The 14,487-nt window shown below is 56.8% G+C and overlaps 2 protein-coding genes across 2 annotated transcripts in view; both read right to left on the bottom strand.

Moving 5' to 3' along the window:
• HOXC4 (homeobox C4) overlaps positions 1-9,812 on the bottom strand; it is a 60,093-nt gene extending 50,281 nt beyond the window's left edge. Inside the window, exon 1 of the mRNA XM_046011286.1 lies at positions 9,730-9,812. The gene's annotated coding sequence lies outside the window, so the exon portion shown is untranslated. The remainder of the gene's footprint in view (positions 1-9,729) is intronic.
• HOXC9 (homeobox C9) lies at positions 1,408-4,585 on the bottom strand. Its single transcript, XM_046011287.1, has 2 exons — positions 4,048-4,585; positions 1,408-2,306 (listed from the first exon to the last, which is right to left on the bottom strand). Exons 1-2 carry the CDS (start codon positions 4,583-4,585, stop codon positions 2,062-2,064), a joined length of 783 nt encoding a protein of 260 aa, XP_045867243.1. The 3' UTR covers positions 1,408-2,061.
• Positions 9,813-14,487: the final 4,675 nt, after the last annotated feature.

Raw genomic sequence — 14,487 nt, 5'->3', positions numbered from 1 at the left:
GATTGCCCCCCTCAAAATATCGTCCAAACAAAATGTTTGTGCCAGGATCCTACCTCCCTCCAGCCCCCGATATTGGAGTGTTGAATGGAAGGAGGGGGTAGGAGATTCAAATGATGAGGAGGGGGCTGGTCCCTCCAAGGGCCTCACCAATCCTGTAAGGCCAAGCGATGGAGGAAGCTGCAGAAGGACTGGGATCCCCAATGATTTTCTTTTAGGTGGTATTCCCCAAGTACTCAGAACAACACCCTGCACCCTCGCCAGAATGGGCAGCCTGAGATATTAAAGCGCTATATTTCAAGACGTCTGAGTTTAATAGTTTCCAGATTGGGGGATTTCCGAGAAAGGGGGCGCCGGGCTGAGGCATACCCAGCAGCTCGTGTCTGCTTCTGATTAGCAGATGAAAACGGCCAGTGCTGGGGAAGGCGCTCTGGGGTGCAGTGCAACTGACCAGCCCCAATATGCTGTTGCACATGCGAGCCTTTACCCTTGTGCCTAGGGTACCGCCATCATCAGGGAACACCCCACTCCGGGCTACTCCCTGACCAGTTTCCTCAGGCCTTGGCCACGTCATTCCCCAGAAACACTGCAGCCACTCAGCATAACCCTGTGGCCCCCAAACCAACATTCAAACTAAACCACCAGAGAGAGAGAGAGACTGAGAAGAAAAGAGAACTGGGAGAGGGAGAGTGAGACAGAAGCTGAGAATGCACTGGGAAGTTGAAACTAAATCTAATTCTGATTGTATTGGTTTTGCTATCTTTCTCTTTCCTCCTTTTCTCCCTTCCTTCCCGTTCTTTCTTCCCTCTCTACTTCCTGTCTCTCTCCTTCCTTCTCTCCCTCTCTCCCTCCCTCTTCTCTCCCCCTTCTTTTACTCTCAACGCAGTCCCCAGTGCCTATTCTGCTCCCTGAGGCCTGCTCAGCCTTCTCCCTCACCGCTCACCGCACACCCTCCCTCCCTCCCAGCCATCCCTCGAAGCACCAAGGCAGACAGGCAAGAATCCAGCCCGGGCCCTCACCCAGCACCCAACTTTCATCTTCACCTATCTCTTCCCTCCAATCTCGTGTACTCATAAATTATTACAATTAATTACAGCCAGGGAAAACCATTCATTCCATGCCCCCCCCCCAGGACTCCAAAGAGCTATCAGGAAACTCACAGGCGGCGGCAGGGCAGGCACAAGCTGGGCCAGGGCCTCAGCAGCCTCCACTCCACCCCTGGAGCTCTCACGCCCACCCCACCCTGCCCTGAGAGTATCGGCAGGCACTTGCCCTTCCGAGGTAGAGGGAGCCCCTTCCCTGGCTCCAGCTGGCCCCAAAGGCACCGAGCACTTGCTTCCTCCACGACAGCAGCCTGGGAGCCACAGGGAGGAGAAATAACGAGAACTGGATGCAGTTGGGTTTCTGGTTTTTTAAGTGACTTCGATATATTAACACAGAGCTGTTCTACCATAACAAACAGAAGCACGTTACAGGACGGACGCTGGGGATGAGGAGAAACACTGCTATGTACACACGCCCGAGGCATCGGCCTGCGCCGCCGGACCCAGCCTACAGCACGGTCTGGGCCCTCGCCCCTCAGCTCCTGGGCTGGGAATTGTTACTGTGTATGTGTGTGTGTCTTATTTTGTACAAAATCTGCACACAGAGCATCCCAGGCCTGGGGAGAGATGGCCCGGACCAAATACGATACAGAAAAAAAATAGAAATATAGCAATTCAAGTACTGGCTTCTCTGGGGAAAGAAGGGGAAAAATCACTTTTGTGTGTGTCATTTATTTCAGTTGCGCTGGGAGAAGAGAACGCGGCTTCTCTCCCCGCCTCCTCCTCCTCGCTGGGTAGAACTAACTCTAAAACACCAATTTCTCAACACCGAACCCTCCCAAATCGCAAGTTTTCCTTTTCCCCTTCCTTTTTTTTTTTTTCTTTTAAAGCTGATTGGCTTTTCTCTATCTTGCTCTTTCCTTTTCTTTTCGTGCTCTCTCCCGCCTGGGTTGGGGTATTTTTGCGGGGTTATTTTTTGTTTCTCCCTTGGCTGTGCCGAGGCAGCAGGCTGGGGCAAGGTTTAGGATTGCTCCTTGTCGGTTTTCTCTTTATTCATCTTTTTCATCTTCATCCTGCGGTTCTGAAACCAGATTTTGACCTGCCGCTCGGTGAGGTTGAGAACCCGGGCCACCTCGTACCGACGGTCCCTGGTTAAATACATATTGAAGAGAAACTCCTTCTCCAGTTCCAGCGTCTGGTACTTGGTGTAGGGGCACCGCTTTTTCCTCGTGGAGCGGGCGTGGATCCAGTTAGCCACGGGGTTGCCTGGAGGGCCAAACACAGGCAGGGGTCAGTGGAGCCCCTTTCTAGCCCAGGACCCCTGCCACCCTACCCCCAAGCTTAGCCAGGCTCCCCAAATGCAATAATTGAACCTGAATTTGGACACGTTTTGCTTTGAGAATTTTCGCCCTGTCTCCTTTGCATGCTGCCCTCTCCCCATCATACTCCCCTTCAATTTCTAGCACCTCAAACTAGAGGAAATCAAGGCTATCAAAGCCCCTACAGTCTGGTCCTCAGCTTCAAGAGTAGTAATTCGAGAATATGCTCATAAAAAGTCCAAATTCCCAACCATTTCATAGGCCCATAAGCGCTTCTCTCTTGTTTTTTATTTTTATAGTGAGGTCTCTCTCCTCCCCACTTCCCTCCTCCTCTGCCCCCTCCCATCCTCCCAGCCCACGACCAAGTCCTGAAATTTCAGCAGTTCTGTTTCCTGACCCTGAGAGTCTCTAAGCCCCTCACCACCCTCTTCAGCACCCGCTCGTCTCTCTCTCGGAGTTCAACCCTGCTGAGGCGAATTCTCAGAGTGATGCTAAAATGGGAAAGACTTTCTCCTCTCCCCAGAGAGCTGCTAGCCTTGGGACAGGCTCCCCCATATCTTAGCCTCCCTGTTAGGCTTCCAGTGCCCCCCTCCCGCCAGCCCCAGGACAGGCTCTGCAGGAGCCAAGCCTCCAATTTCAGGTTTATGGGAGTAGCTGAGGGCAAGGAGGGAAGCCTTCAGAGGGGTATAATTAGGCCCTGGCCCCTTATGGAGCTGGAGGAAAGGATTTCCTGCAGCCCCCTCCTGGGACTCCCCCAGACACTTCCTCACACCCAGGGGCTGCACCCCCTCCCCTGCTGTTTCCCCTTCTTTCCCCTTTCTCTGGCCCAGCAGCTCCTACCTGCCCCCCCCACCTCTGCCCTTCTTTGCAATACTCTAAGGCTCCAGTCCCCTTGATGGGAGTGTGTGTGTGTGTGTGTGTGTGTGTGTGTGTGTGTGTGTGTTGGGGGGGTATAATTCTCAGTCTCAGGAGATGCCTCCCCCTCCATTCCTCATTCCTGAGCCCTGTTCTCAACCCTCTTTCCTGCAGACCCTCAGAAGAGGGCTCTCAAGTTTAAGGAGACTGGGACCCCACTTCTCTAACCCAACTCTGGAAGTCCTGATTTCTCCAAGTTCCCAGGTTGTGAAATCCCCCAGACCCCTCACCTAGTGCTCCTGGGGGGGAGAGAAGTCCAGGCACCTTCTGTTCAATGAATCCCTGATGGGGTGAGGACCCCCATGCTGGCTGGGAGGTGGGGGTGATATTTCTCCCTGGGGCATTTCCTCTCTGTCCGCAGTGTCCTCCTTGTCTCTTCCCCTATCCCACCTCAAACCATAAAATGAACCTCACCCCCACCCCATCCCTTGGCCCTGTATGCGTTTCTTGGAAAGTAGCGACTGAGCCAAAAAAGCCTGGGCTGGGGGTGGGGTGGGGGTGGGGGGTCTCTCATCAAAGCCAGCTCCAGGGAGAGAGTAGACCCCCTCAGCCCTCTCCCAACCTGGCTCCCTGGGCTCCCTTCTCAGACCTTCCTGCCCCTGAAAGCTCCCCAAGGTAATTCGCTTTTATTGAGTCCTCACCCCCTCGCCCTCGCCCCTCTCCCGCGCTCCCTGCGCTGCTCCGAGGGGCTGTAATCCGGCTCGCCCCCCCCCCCCTCCCGGCCTCCCCTCCCCTCCCGCGCCGGTTGTAAAGGAAAATTGCTCCCAACTTACTGGGGTCCAGGTCGGCCTTCTCCTCTTTGTGCTTGCTGCCGGCGAGTGCGTCCGCCTCGGGCGAGGGCAGTGTCTGCGGGGCGCGGTCGCGCAGCTCCCCGGGCGAGCCATACATGTAGTCCGGGTAGCTGCGGCCGTCGCCCGGGCCGCAGTCGGAGCGGCGCCCGGGGTAGGCGTCCGGCTTGAGGGCGTAGTGACGGCCCCCGGCTGGGAAGCTGGGGAAGGAGACGGCGCCGGACAGCGGCTCGAGCCAAGTCCGCATGTAGCGCGTGTCGGCGCCGAGGTGGGGCTGGGGGCCGTACGGGTGGTATACCACGGACGACTGCGAGGGCACGGGCGCCCACGACGTGCTGAACACTGCCGGCTTGGGCGCGAAGCTACAGGACGGAAAATCGCTACAGTCCGGCACCAAACCGCTGGGTCTGGCGGCGGCGGGGTGAGCCCCCGTGGCCGGAAACCTGGACGCTAGGAGGTCTTCATTGTCGTGAGAGATGAGCGAGTCCACGTAATAGTTACTGATGGGCCCCGTCGCCGACATCGTAACAGGGTTTTACATACATAAGATTATTGTATGAACTGTATATGTACTTTTTATCTGCTCACAGAACAATCAAGGCAGGTAATTATTTTTCCAGGCTTTTCCCCGCAGCTCATTGGTTCCCCGGCCCCCACGTGATCGTATTTACCCAAAAATACGGCGCGGATCAATGCGCAGGGGCTTTTTTTTTTTTTTCTTGCCTTTTTTTTCCCCCCCTTCTCCCACCCCCTTCTCTTGGCTGATCCCCGCGACCTGCGTTTTCCTGGGGGTCCGGAACTCTGGATCCAAGGCACCGGCCACCCCCTCAGGACAACTCGTATCTCATCAGCACACCCCCTTCCCCATGTCCACCCATAAGCTGATGACCTCCCGCACCACCCCCACACACCCTGGAGGATTTCTTAATGGGCTGAAAATGCCAGTCCCCGAAGCCAGGGTTCCCGGACCCCCAGGGCCGAGCTGGGCGCGGGAGCCCCGCAGGGGCGGAGAGGCCGGCCGAGGTAGGTGGAGGAACTATTTCTTGACGTAATCCGTCTCTGTCGGCCCCGACGCTCCCGCAGTCTCTGCGCGAGCCGAGATCAGCGATTGTCAGTTCGGAACGTGGCTTTTAAAAATGCGTTTTTAAATAGTGTGTATGTATGTATTTCTTTCAGGAGCAGCAGCAGCGAGGGAGGGAGGGTGGGAGGGGACTGGGGAAGCTGGGGTGGAGGGAGGGAAGGAAGGAAAGGGGGAGCGTCCTTCTGCCACTGGCCAACTCAGCCCCCCAAATCTGGGGTAGGGCAGCTTGGGGAAGGTGATCTGCGTGTGGGAGGGGTAGGACCTCCGGACCTCATACACCTTTATCATCAGAAGTCTTCTCTTTGCTTTGGCACAGATATGCAAGCTTCTTTATTTTAAATTTATTGTCTATATCTATTTATCTTTCTTTGCCAGCTTGAAGAAGTGGAGGAGAGATCAGCACAAGTGGGGCATCCCCGTCCCGTCTTCCTGCTCATCCTCCTTTGCCCCCAACTCCATCTCTGCGACACCCTGCCCCCCCAAAAGAAGTCACTCCAGGGCTCTGTCTGCAGAGAGCCAGGGTGAGAGCGGGCAAGGCGAGAGAGAGCGACCTCGGTCGTGGGCAAGTAGCTTGTTTTTACGTCCTTCAATAAAATTTTTATGAGGATCATTTGATTGTTCATAAATGTGTCTTTCATTAAATAAAATTGTAGGCTGTTTTTGGAACGGGAAAAAAGCAACGGAGGGATGGGAGAAAGCAATTTCTTTGGGGTCGGATGCAGGAATTCTGGAGGGGGCAGTGAGATTGTAAGGAAGATCAGACAACTTGGATTCCTCCCCCCAATAAGTTGGTTGCTACCCTCCTCCTTGAATTTGGGGTTTGTCGCCCAGCCCTGGGCTTTCCATCAGACTGTCCCATGGTGTTTGGTAAAGGTGGGCTTTTAGCAAGCAGGAAATTCTCAGTGGGTGCAAGAGAGGGGGCAAGGAGTTTGGCTGGGGGGGGGTAGGGAGAAGGGCAGGTGATGTCCCCCAGAGACATGATGCACCATGGGCATGGCAGAGTGAGTTGGAAGGAGGAGTGCAATTTCAGGGTCAGAAGAGAAGAGTCCCAGTTTGTGCTATGGGAAATAGGCAGGAGCTGAGGCTGAGACACAGGTTCTGAGGCAGCATGGAAGGACAAGGATTCCCAGACTTGAGACCCTGCCCTTCTTTCCCACTCCTGTCCCCAGGAGGGGACCAAACGCTGGGGGAGGGGCTGGAGGATGGTTTTCTCCTGTATCTCTGTCGACCTGTCTCCTCTGGGGTGGAGAAGGGCTGGAGAGAGGTGTCCCAGAGAGTGTAGCATGTGTGTTGTGGAAGGGGGGGGAGGAAAGTTGAGGGGGGGAAGGGTAGATCTGCAGCCCAGAGCACTGACCCCAGCTTTCCAAGTCCCCTCCCGGGTCCCTGCTCCTCCCCCTCTCCGGTTCTTTCCTTTTCGGTCTAGCGGGGCTGGGATTTCGACGCACGGGTGGTGTGTGAGAAGTGCCTGGCTAGGGAGAGACAACCCGGGGCCTCAGCCTCCTCGCCTTCAGCTTAGATTGTCTTCCCCTCCCCCGGACTGGACTGGCGTGGGAAATTCAAATTACATCAAGAAACAGAATATCTCTTTGGCCTTGATGGAGTCGGGTTAGCTGTCAATCAAAAATTCTCCCTCACTAGTTCAAGGAAAAGACAGGAGGCTCCCTCCCGTCCCCCTGCAGAGGCTTTCTCCAAATCCCCAGCACCGTCAGCACCTCCCCCAGCCCTGGCGGCTGGGGACCCTGCCCGGCTCTGGGGCGGCTGCTGGCAGCACTGAGCAGAGACGTGTAGCTAGCCTTCAGCGGGCCCGGGGCCAGACAGAGACCTAGAGGACATCAGGGGACAGAGCCTGAGAGAGACTGAGCCCGAGACATAACAACTGAAACACGGCGCCAGGCCCATGGAGAGGAAGGAAGGAAGGAAAGAGAGAAGAAAACGGAGGATTGAGATAAAAAGAAAAGGAGAGGGGAGAATTAAAGGAAAGGGGGGGCAAGATGAAAAGAGATGGGAGAGCAGGGAGAGGAAGGCGTGCAGAAAGCAGGAGGGAGGAAGGGCGGCGATAGGCAGGCGGGACGGGCAGGGAGCGAGCTGGGAGCAGCCGTGGCATTGTGCTGTCCGCTTGCTTGCCGGGCCTTTGCCGCAGGACCGGCTCGGGCGCCGCGGCCACTTCTGTCCGGACACAAAGGAGGAAGAGGCCTCCTCTCCTGCCCCTCCCGGGTGACTTGCTGGGGTGGGTACACTAGGCCTCTGGAGGATGTACAACCCCATCTCAGCCCAGGCAGCCCCCCGGGCATCTGGGGGCTGAGCCACACTCCAGTCAAGGAGCAAAGAAGACATGAGGAAGGAGAAGGTCTCATCCACCGCTCCTCCCTGTGCGTCTTCACCAGCCAACAGGGCCCATGTGCCCCCACCTCAGTTTTCCTAGAAGAAAGGCGTCCCTAAAGACCCCTTCCTATGGGCCTCTACTATTTGGGAGAGCCCCTCAGACACAGCGGCTGTAAACAGATGCCCCTTTCTGTCCTACTCCCTTTGGCCACTACCTTCTTTTCAACTCTGGAGCTGCCTGCCCACCCTGCTTGCCCACCCAGCAGAGGCAGCAACAGCGGGGCAGACCTGATCACCCTGCCGGGGCTCCCTGCTGCCATCAAATTCCCCGTGAAACTGATGGGAGATGTCGCCTTCGTTTGAGAGCGTGAATTCAGACCCTCCCCACTCAGGCACAGACACAGCTGTGGATCAGGAAGCAGGCCTCGCCCACAGCCCCCTCCCCACCAATGCCCCGGTTTGTCTAGGCCTTGCAGAGAGCAGCAGCCATGAGGAGGGGGGCTGGAAGAGGCTGGGAGTCCCTGAGTTCACCAGGCCGAGGTCCCTCGGGTTCCACAACTGTCTGTGGGCTGTACCCATAGTCTCTGCATTTGGAGATGGGATGGCAGGTCAGGGCTCTGAAGCAGAAATTGAGGTCCCCCCCCAAATCCCAGCCTGTGGATGTGGGGGCACAAAGGCTGTGGGGGCACCGATAGAAGGGCTTGTCTTTCCAGGTTCACCTACTCTTGCTGAATCTCCTGCCAATTCCCACACTCCCTCTCAACCCCCACCACTCCCTTCAATTTTCCTCAGCAGGGATGGGGCAAACCCCAGGGACTGGAGGACACTGGGAGTCCCTGTTGGTGGGGGGAACCCCAGCTTTAGCCAGCAGCTCTGCATTCACTCTGGTTCTTAGAGCTTGCCTCCGACCCCAAAAGAATTCACTGGGCAGAGGAGACCCCCTAAGGGGGAGGGTCACCCTGACTCCATCACCTCAGACCTGCACAGCTGCGACCACAACCAAGATAGCACCACCATGGGAAAGACAGACAGAAAGACAGACAGGTTAGAGTCATCCCCCTCCCCTCGCCCTGTGCCTCCCTCTTAGTGATTTAAATTCCCTCCGGTTCAATCCACACCGTCAAGTTCGGATTAAATTTAAAATAGGCATTTCCCGGTCCCTAGCCGCCGCAGGCAGGGAGCCCGCTCGTCGGCACCCGCCCGCGCGGAGGAGGCCGTGCTCCATTTGCTTTCATTTTCCTTCTCCCCCTGAAATGGGCTCATTTCACCTCTCGGCTGCCCTCTCCCCCTCCCCGCCCCCTCCTCGGTTCCCCTCTACTTTCCCCCCTTCTCGCTCCTGATCCCTCTTTGTTGGGAAAAACACACCCACACACAACTCCTCCTAGCTAAGGCCTGCGCTGGAAGCAGAAACTGAATTCTCCTGGCCCGCCGCGAGGAGAGACCGCGTCCTGCTCCCACCCCAGGTGGGTATCCGGGATCCCTACACGCCAGGAGTCAGGCCCCTAAGCCCAGCAGGAGTGAAACCCCCAGGGCCTGTGAACGTGGCCCTCTCAACGCCACGGCCTGCATTCCCGCCGGCCCCCCGCCCTGCCGCCCCGCAGCAAACGGGGCTATTTCCGGCTCCCCCAACCGGGTCTGGTTTCCCAGCCTGGGGAGTGGCTGAGGGAGGAGCGGCCCCAGAACTGGGGGTGCTCTCTGCCTGAAGCCTCCGTGGCTCCGGGAGCCTTGTTACCTGATCTTTGTGTGATGTGTGTCGCAAGGAAATTTGCAGTGACTTTGGAGCCCAGACTGAGGAAGCTGAGGTGGCGAAAGGAGAGACAATACGGGTCCGAAGTACAATTAAGGGGCCAGAGCCGCTAGTCTCTCCCCCGCCCTCCCTGCCAGACTAGGAGCTGTCTGGCCTCAAACCTCAGGGCAACCCGCGAACCTGGAGCCGGAAACTCAGCCCATGGCGGAGGGAACCAGAGGATCCGGCATCCAGAAAGCTGGACGAAAGCTCCCTTCCAACTTGGGGGCGCAGCAGCCAGCCCCGCTGAGTTGCAGAGAATCCAATGAATGAAAGTACACATTCCGACGAAATTTCCCGATTTTTTTCAGCCTTTGGAAGGAGAGCCTAGGGTTTGGGACGTCTCAGGCAGACAGAGAGACAAACCGCATCTCCGGAGGCAGACAGACCCACAACATGAGTGTGAGCCTAAAATCAAATACAGGTTCAACATTCCCGAGGCCTCTCCGCCAGGCCGGGCGGGCGCCGATCTCCCTACCTTTTCTCCCCTCCAGGGCGTTGGGCAGAGACCCGGAAGACTCGGTCCCTCTGGCTTGGTCCAATCCCGCCTCGGGAAGCGCCTTCGTTACCTGCTCCTCGGCTCCCCACGGCCACAGATGCCTGGCAGCCGCCTCCCGCCGGGGGAGGGAAGCCCCGGCCACCGCAGCCGCCGCTGCCCGCCCTCCTTCCCTCCCTCCCTCTTTCTTGCCCTCCCTCCCTCTCTCCCTCCCTTGCGCGCTGCCGCTCGCGGGGCCCTCCCGCGGGCAACCTGTTCTGGACCAAATCCAGGTATCTCCGAAAGAGAGAGAGAGAGAGAGAAAAGGACCTCTTATGTGAAAAAAGAAAGAAAGACCTTTAACCGCGTTTATTTTCCATGCTCTGACCACTGACCAGCCTCTGTGCAGACGCCCTGGACACGGCCGGGCAGCTGCAGAGGTGTGCGGGGCCTGCTGCCTCGCCCACGCTGACCGCCGCGCCCCGCGCACTGCGCGCTCCACACTCTGGGCCGCCGCCCCCCGGCAGCCCAAACACCAAACAGACCTCAAGGTCCTTCCTACAGACTCAACATCCGGTTGCCCGCCTCGCGGCTGGCCTCCGCCCCGGAGCCCGCTCTGCTCCGTCTGCGGCCAAAGTCCACACACAATCCACCTTGTCCGAGCTCTCGAGCCGGGCCGGACAACCCTCCTAGCCAAGGCGTCCGCCGGGCCACGCTCGGGCCGCGACCCTGCCCCCAACTGCAAACCCTCTCCCCTGCACCGGACCCACACAAAGCCCAGTGCCCACCCGCAGCCCCCTAGTCCCCAGCCGCCGCTGCCCTTCACCTGTTCCCGAGAAAGGCTGCATCTCCGAGCGGAGGCAAGGCCGTGGGCCTGGGCGGAGGGTCCCGGGGAGCCGGGGAGCCAAGGTCCCAGGGAGGCCACAGAAGATCGGCGGGGCTAAGCCGGAGCCCCCGCAGCCGGCAAGATATCTCAGAGACCAAGGCTCTCCTTGACGAGCTCTTGCCTTTTCCTCCGTCTCCCGCAAGTCTTAAACACTCACACGCCGGGAGTTCAGCTCTATAAATCCTGCTCCTCTTTCCCATATCATAATTAAAAAAAACCAGTAGGGGAGGTTTTAACTTTTATTGCGATTTCTGGAGTTGGGCTGCGGAGCATATATTAAGTTTACGCTTATGCGCTCTCGGCGGGGAGGGTCCTTTAAGAAATAAAAATCCATCTTAATATCCGCAGACGAGAGAGATAATTTTTTCCCTCCTCTTCACGCTGTTTCTTCTAAAGACTCCCTTCCAGCGAAGCGAATAAATAATCACCATCGCCTTAGCCATAATCTACGGGGTCCCAGGGCCGTGGGGGTGGACTCTGGCTAGCAGACTGGCCCTCACCTTGGCGGGGTGAGGACTCGCCCATTCCCCAGGATCTGAGAAGGGGGACACCCCACACTCATGGCTCTGTGGCCACCCCCCCATAAGCCCACGGACTCTGAAATGGAAATGGGGGCAGAGAGAGACCCAAAGGGCAAAAGTCGTTCATTGGTGAATTTCGGCCCATCAGGGACACTCTCTCCAAGCCAGGCACTCCTGAGCACCCCGCCCCTGCCTGGGACTCCCTTCACTCCAACTGGCCCTGTGCTTCTGACAGCTTGAAAACTCAGAGACTGCTAGGGGCTCCCAAACCAGGGGAGCCCCTGCCTGCCTCGCACCAGCTGGCCTTCCTCTCTGAAAACCTCCCTATTTCCCCGGGAGCCATAGAGAGATTTGAGCACTTTCCTTTAAGGAAAGAGATTATATTCCCCCCACAAAGGGCTGGGGGATAGACAGAAAGACTAACAAACTCAGGGAGAAGAAAGGCTCTATTCCCATTTTCTCCTCTAGCCTCCCTGGGATCCAAAGAAAACTCTTTGTAGAAAGAGAGAGAGAGAAATACACGAAGTATGCATGTAAAAATATACTAGGGCTTTGAGAGAGTCTGGAGAAGACAGACATATAGAAAAAGGGACCCACACTCATATACAAGGTTAGATATATCCCTCCAGCAGACCACTGTGAGAAAATAGAACTCCATGTATATATTCTGTTACAGGGATGTAATTTTATTTCCCTGTCTCAAAGTTTATAATACTTTAATAATCATAATAATTCCAAAGTAAGAGAACCAGGAGCCTCTCCTTCTCCTTTTGGCTTTCTCTTTCCCAGTCTCTCTGAGAACAGGGGTGTATCTCCCCATTCTCCCTGACCCCCCTCTCATTTTTCTCCACAGGTAGAGAAGCCTCTTTTGAGAGCCTTCTCTCTAGCGACCAGGGCCAGAATTGAGGGGCCAGGTAGGGAAAGGAAGGGAAGAAGCTTTGCAAAGTTTCACTTTGCTCGGATTCTCCTCTACTCCATTATCCTCCCCTCCTCCCCCTGGCATCCGCCAACAACCTTCCCAACAATATGGTAATGGTGGACGCTGGCAGCCTCCGTTCACCCAGACATTTCCACAGAGCGCAAAGACAAGCAGCTGCCTGACAGCCACAGACACAACAGACCAAGGCCTATGGGCCACAGACAGCTAGACCGAAACTAGAGCCAGGTTCCTGCCCTGATATTTCCCAGTAGGGTGTGTGTGTGTGTGGGGGTTCTACTTGGACTTGATGGTTTTTCTCTAACCTACTAACACCCTAAATATCCTCTTCTCATGGGGATGGAGCCATAGAAAGGGAAGGGGAGGTGGCTGAGCTGGAGCTCAGAGTTCCCCAACTCTTGGGAGCCCCCCCTGACACCCCACTTGTCTAGGGAGAAGCTCCAGCCCCAGCCGACTGGAGGTAGATTTTTGTCTTTGGAGGTTGGCAGGTGAGAGAAGCTAGCCCTTCCAGAGACTCCCTTCTCTTTCTGTGCTCTTTTCTCTCCTTCTGATCCTGCCCCACCCTGCTGCCCAACTGAGAGGGCCCACCAAGCCACCTCTTACTCAAATTCCTCAATTTCCTTGGAATTGGCTAGACTTTCTTTGTCTGTCTCCATCAGCTGGGCCCAGGAAACAATAGCTCCTGGGGAAACTCCTCTCCCTCAGTCACAGGGATTGGGACAGGCTGAGGAGTGGACAGTATGAAGCGGGGCTCCCCAGACTTGTCCTGCAGTCCCAGTCACAGCTTGTCCTCCTCAGTCTGTACCCATTTTGCCCTACCTGGGAGGGGGCTGTGGGGCAGTCCCGCTGGGGAGGGAAGGAGCAGGGTAGGTGGACTGGGGCCCTCGACGAAAACCGACTGATGTAACTCAGGCAGTTTCTTGTTGCCGAGTTCAAAACTCAATCCCAACAACATGAAACTACCTAAGCCACAGATCAGCTGAGCGAGCAGGGCGGGATCGGCTTTGCATCTATCGGGAGGAGAAGGGAAGGGGGTTGGGGAAGGAAGAAATTCAGCCCCGTCCCCCTTTCCGCCCCCACAACCTCCCTAAGGACTAGAGAGTAGACTTTGGGTGGCTGGGTGGGTAGGGGGTCTGACTGCCTCAACAGCCTCTGGTCTAAGCAAATTGCTTAGGGAAACTCTGGTGAAATGGGACCTCCAGCCGCCAAACCCCCGCCCCGCCCCCAGCCCCGCAGTGGAGCTATTCCCCTGCCTCTGGCCCTGGCCCTGGGGGAAGCTGGAGTGTCCTTCCACTCTTGAGCTGGGTCCCCTGTCTTGTCCAACTGGCTCTCCTCCTGGATTCCCTCTGGTCTTCTCCCTGTCTCAGCTCTGCTTTGCTTCCCTGCCTCTATGGGTGGCCGAACCAAGGCGCTTGTGCTCCAGAGCCTCTTCCAATCAGACCACTTGCCTGGCAAAACCCCACAGCCAGAGAGTGTGGGGACCGAGAGAGCTTGAATAAGGCTCGGATCCAAACCAGCAGAAAGCAGGAAACCTAAGCTTCAAGCTCCAGCCCTCTCTCGCCCACCCTCCCTCTTCTTCCCCCAGCAGAGGACCAGACAGAGCGACACCTACATCTATGTGTCGACCTCGAGGCGACCCTAAGTGCCCGTGCCACGAAAGAAGCCAAAAACCACCAATTTACCCCTTTACCCGCCGAACCCCACGGCAACGGGTCGGGGAGGGGTGGAGAGGGAGCTCCCGGCCACTGCCCTCCGCTGTGAGAGCGGCCACAAGACAAGCCTGGGCTCTCAGCAAGCTCGGATGCCCGAAACACCTTCCTCCTTGTTGTGCCCGCTGCACGCCAGGCACCTGGGGACACTGCTGGTCCCCACTCCGCCGCCAAGAGAAGAACAAGAAACCGCTTCTCTTACCTTGTCGCCGCCTCCTCCTCCAGCCTCTGCCCGGGCTTCTGCTGCTGCTGTCGAGGGGGGGGGGGGTTGGCTGAGCTCCTCGTCCCCCTCCGGCGGTTAAGTTTATTCCTCTCTTTGGATAGGTGGGGGGCTCTTGGGGTTCCCCCAGCAGCGGTGGGGTGCGCCTGGCCCAGCACCCCAGGCAATCAGATCCGTCTGCTCCTCAAGATTGCAGTTTGCTCTCTGCCTCTTTCCCTCCTCCAGTCACCTTTAAATGCATCTTTTACTGCAGCACCACATTATATTTGCAGATCATAAAATCCACCTCTCGCGCGCACCAAGACCGTCCTGACATTACTGTTTTATGACCTTGACTTATTGTGGTCACCTGGATAATATTTAAATCAACGTTATGGTCTCTCACTTACATTAAACCCGCCAAGAGACATTCTAGAAAGGCTCTAGGAGATGAGTCAAACACAAAACACAGACATCCACACACTCAGCCTCTTTTTGGGGTGGGGGGG

The sequence above is a fragment of the Meles meles genome, chromosome 7 (genome assembly GCF_922984935.1).
Source record: "Meles meles chromosome 7, mMelMel3.1 paternal haplotype, whole genome shotgun sequence".
NCBI lineage: Eukaryota > Metazoa > Chordata > Mammalia > Carnivora > Mustelidae > Meles > Meles meles.
This window is presented reverse-complemented; position numbering and strand designations above follow the sequence as displayed.

Excerpts from the sequence above, each read along its gene's own strand:
- HOXC9 (XM_046011287.1), bottom strand. The coding sequence starts at position 4,585 with ATGTCGGCGACGGGGCCCATCAGTAACTATTACGTGGACTCGCTCATC. Across the intron at positions 2,307-4,047 it reads GAAGGCCGACCTGGACCCCA|GCAACCCCGTGGCTAACTGG; the intron begins GTAAGTTGGGAG and ends TTGGCCCTCCAG.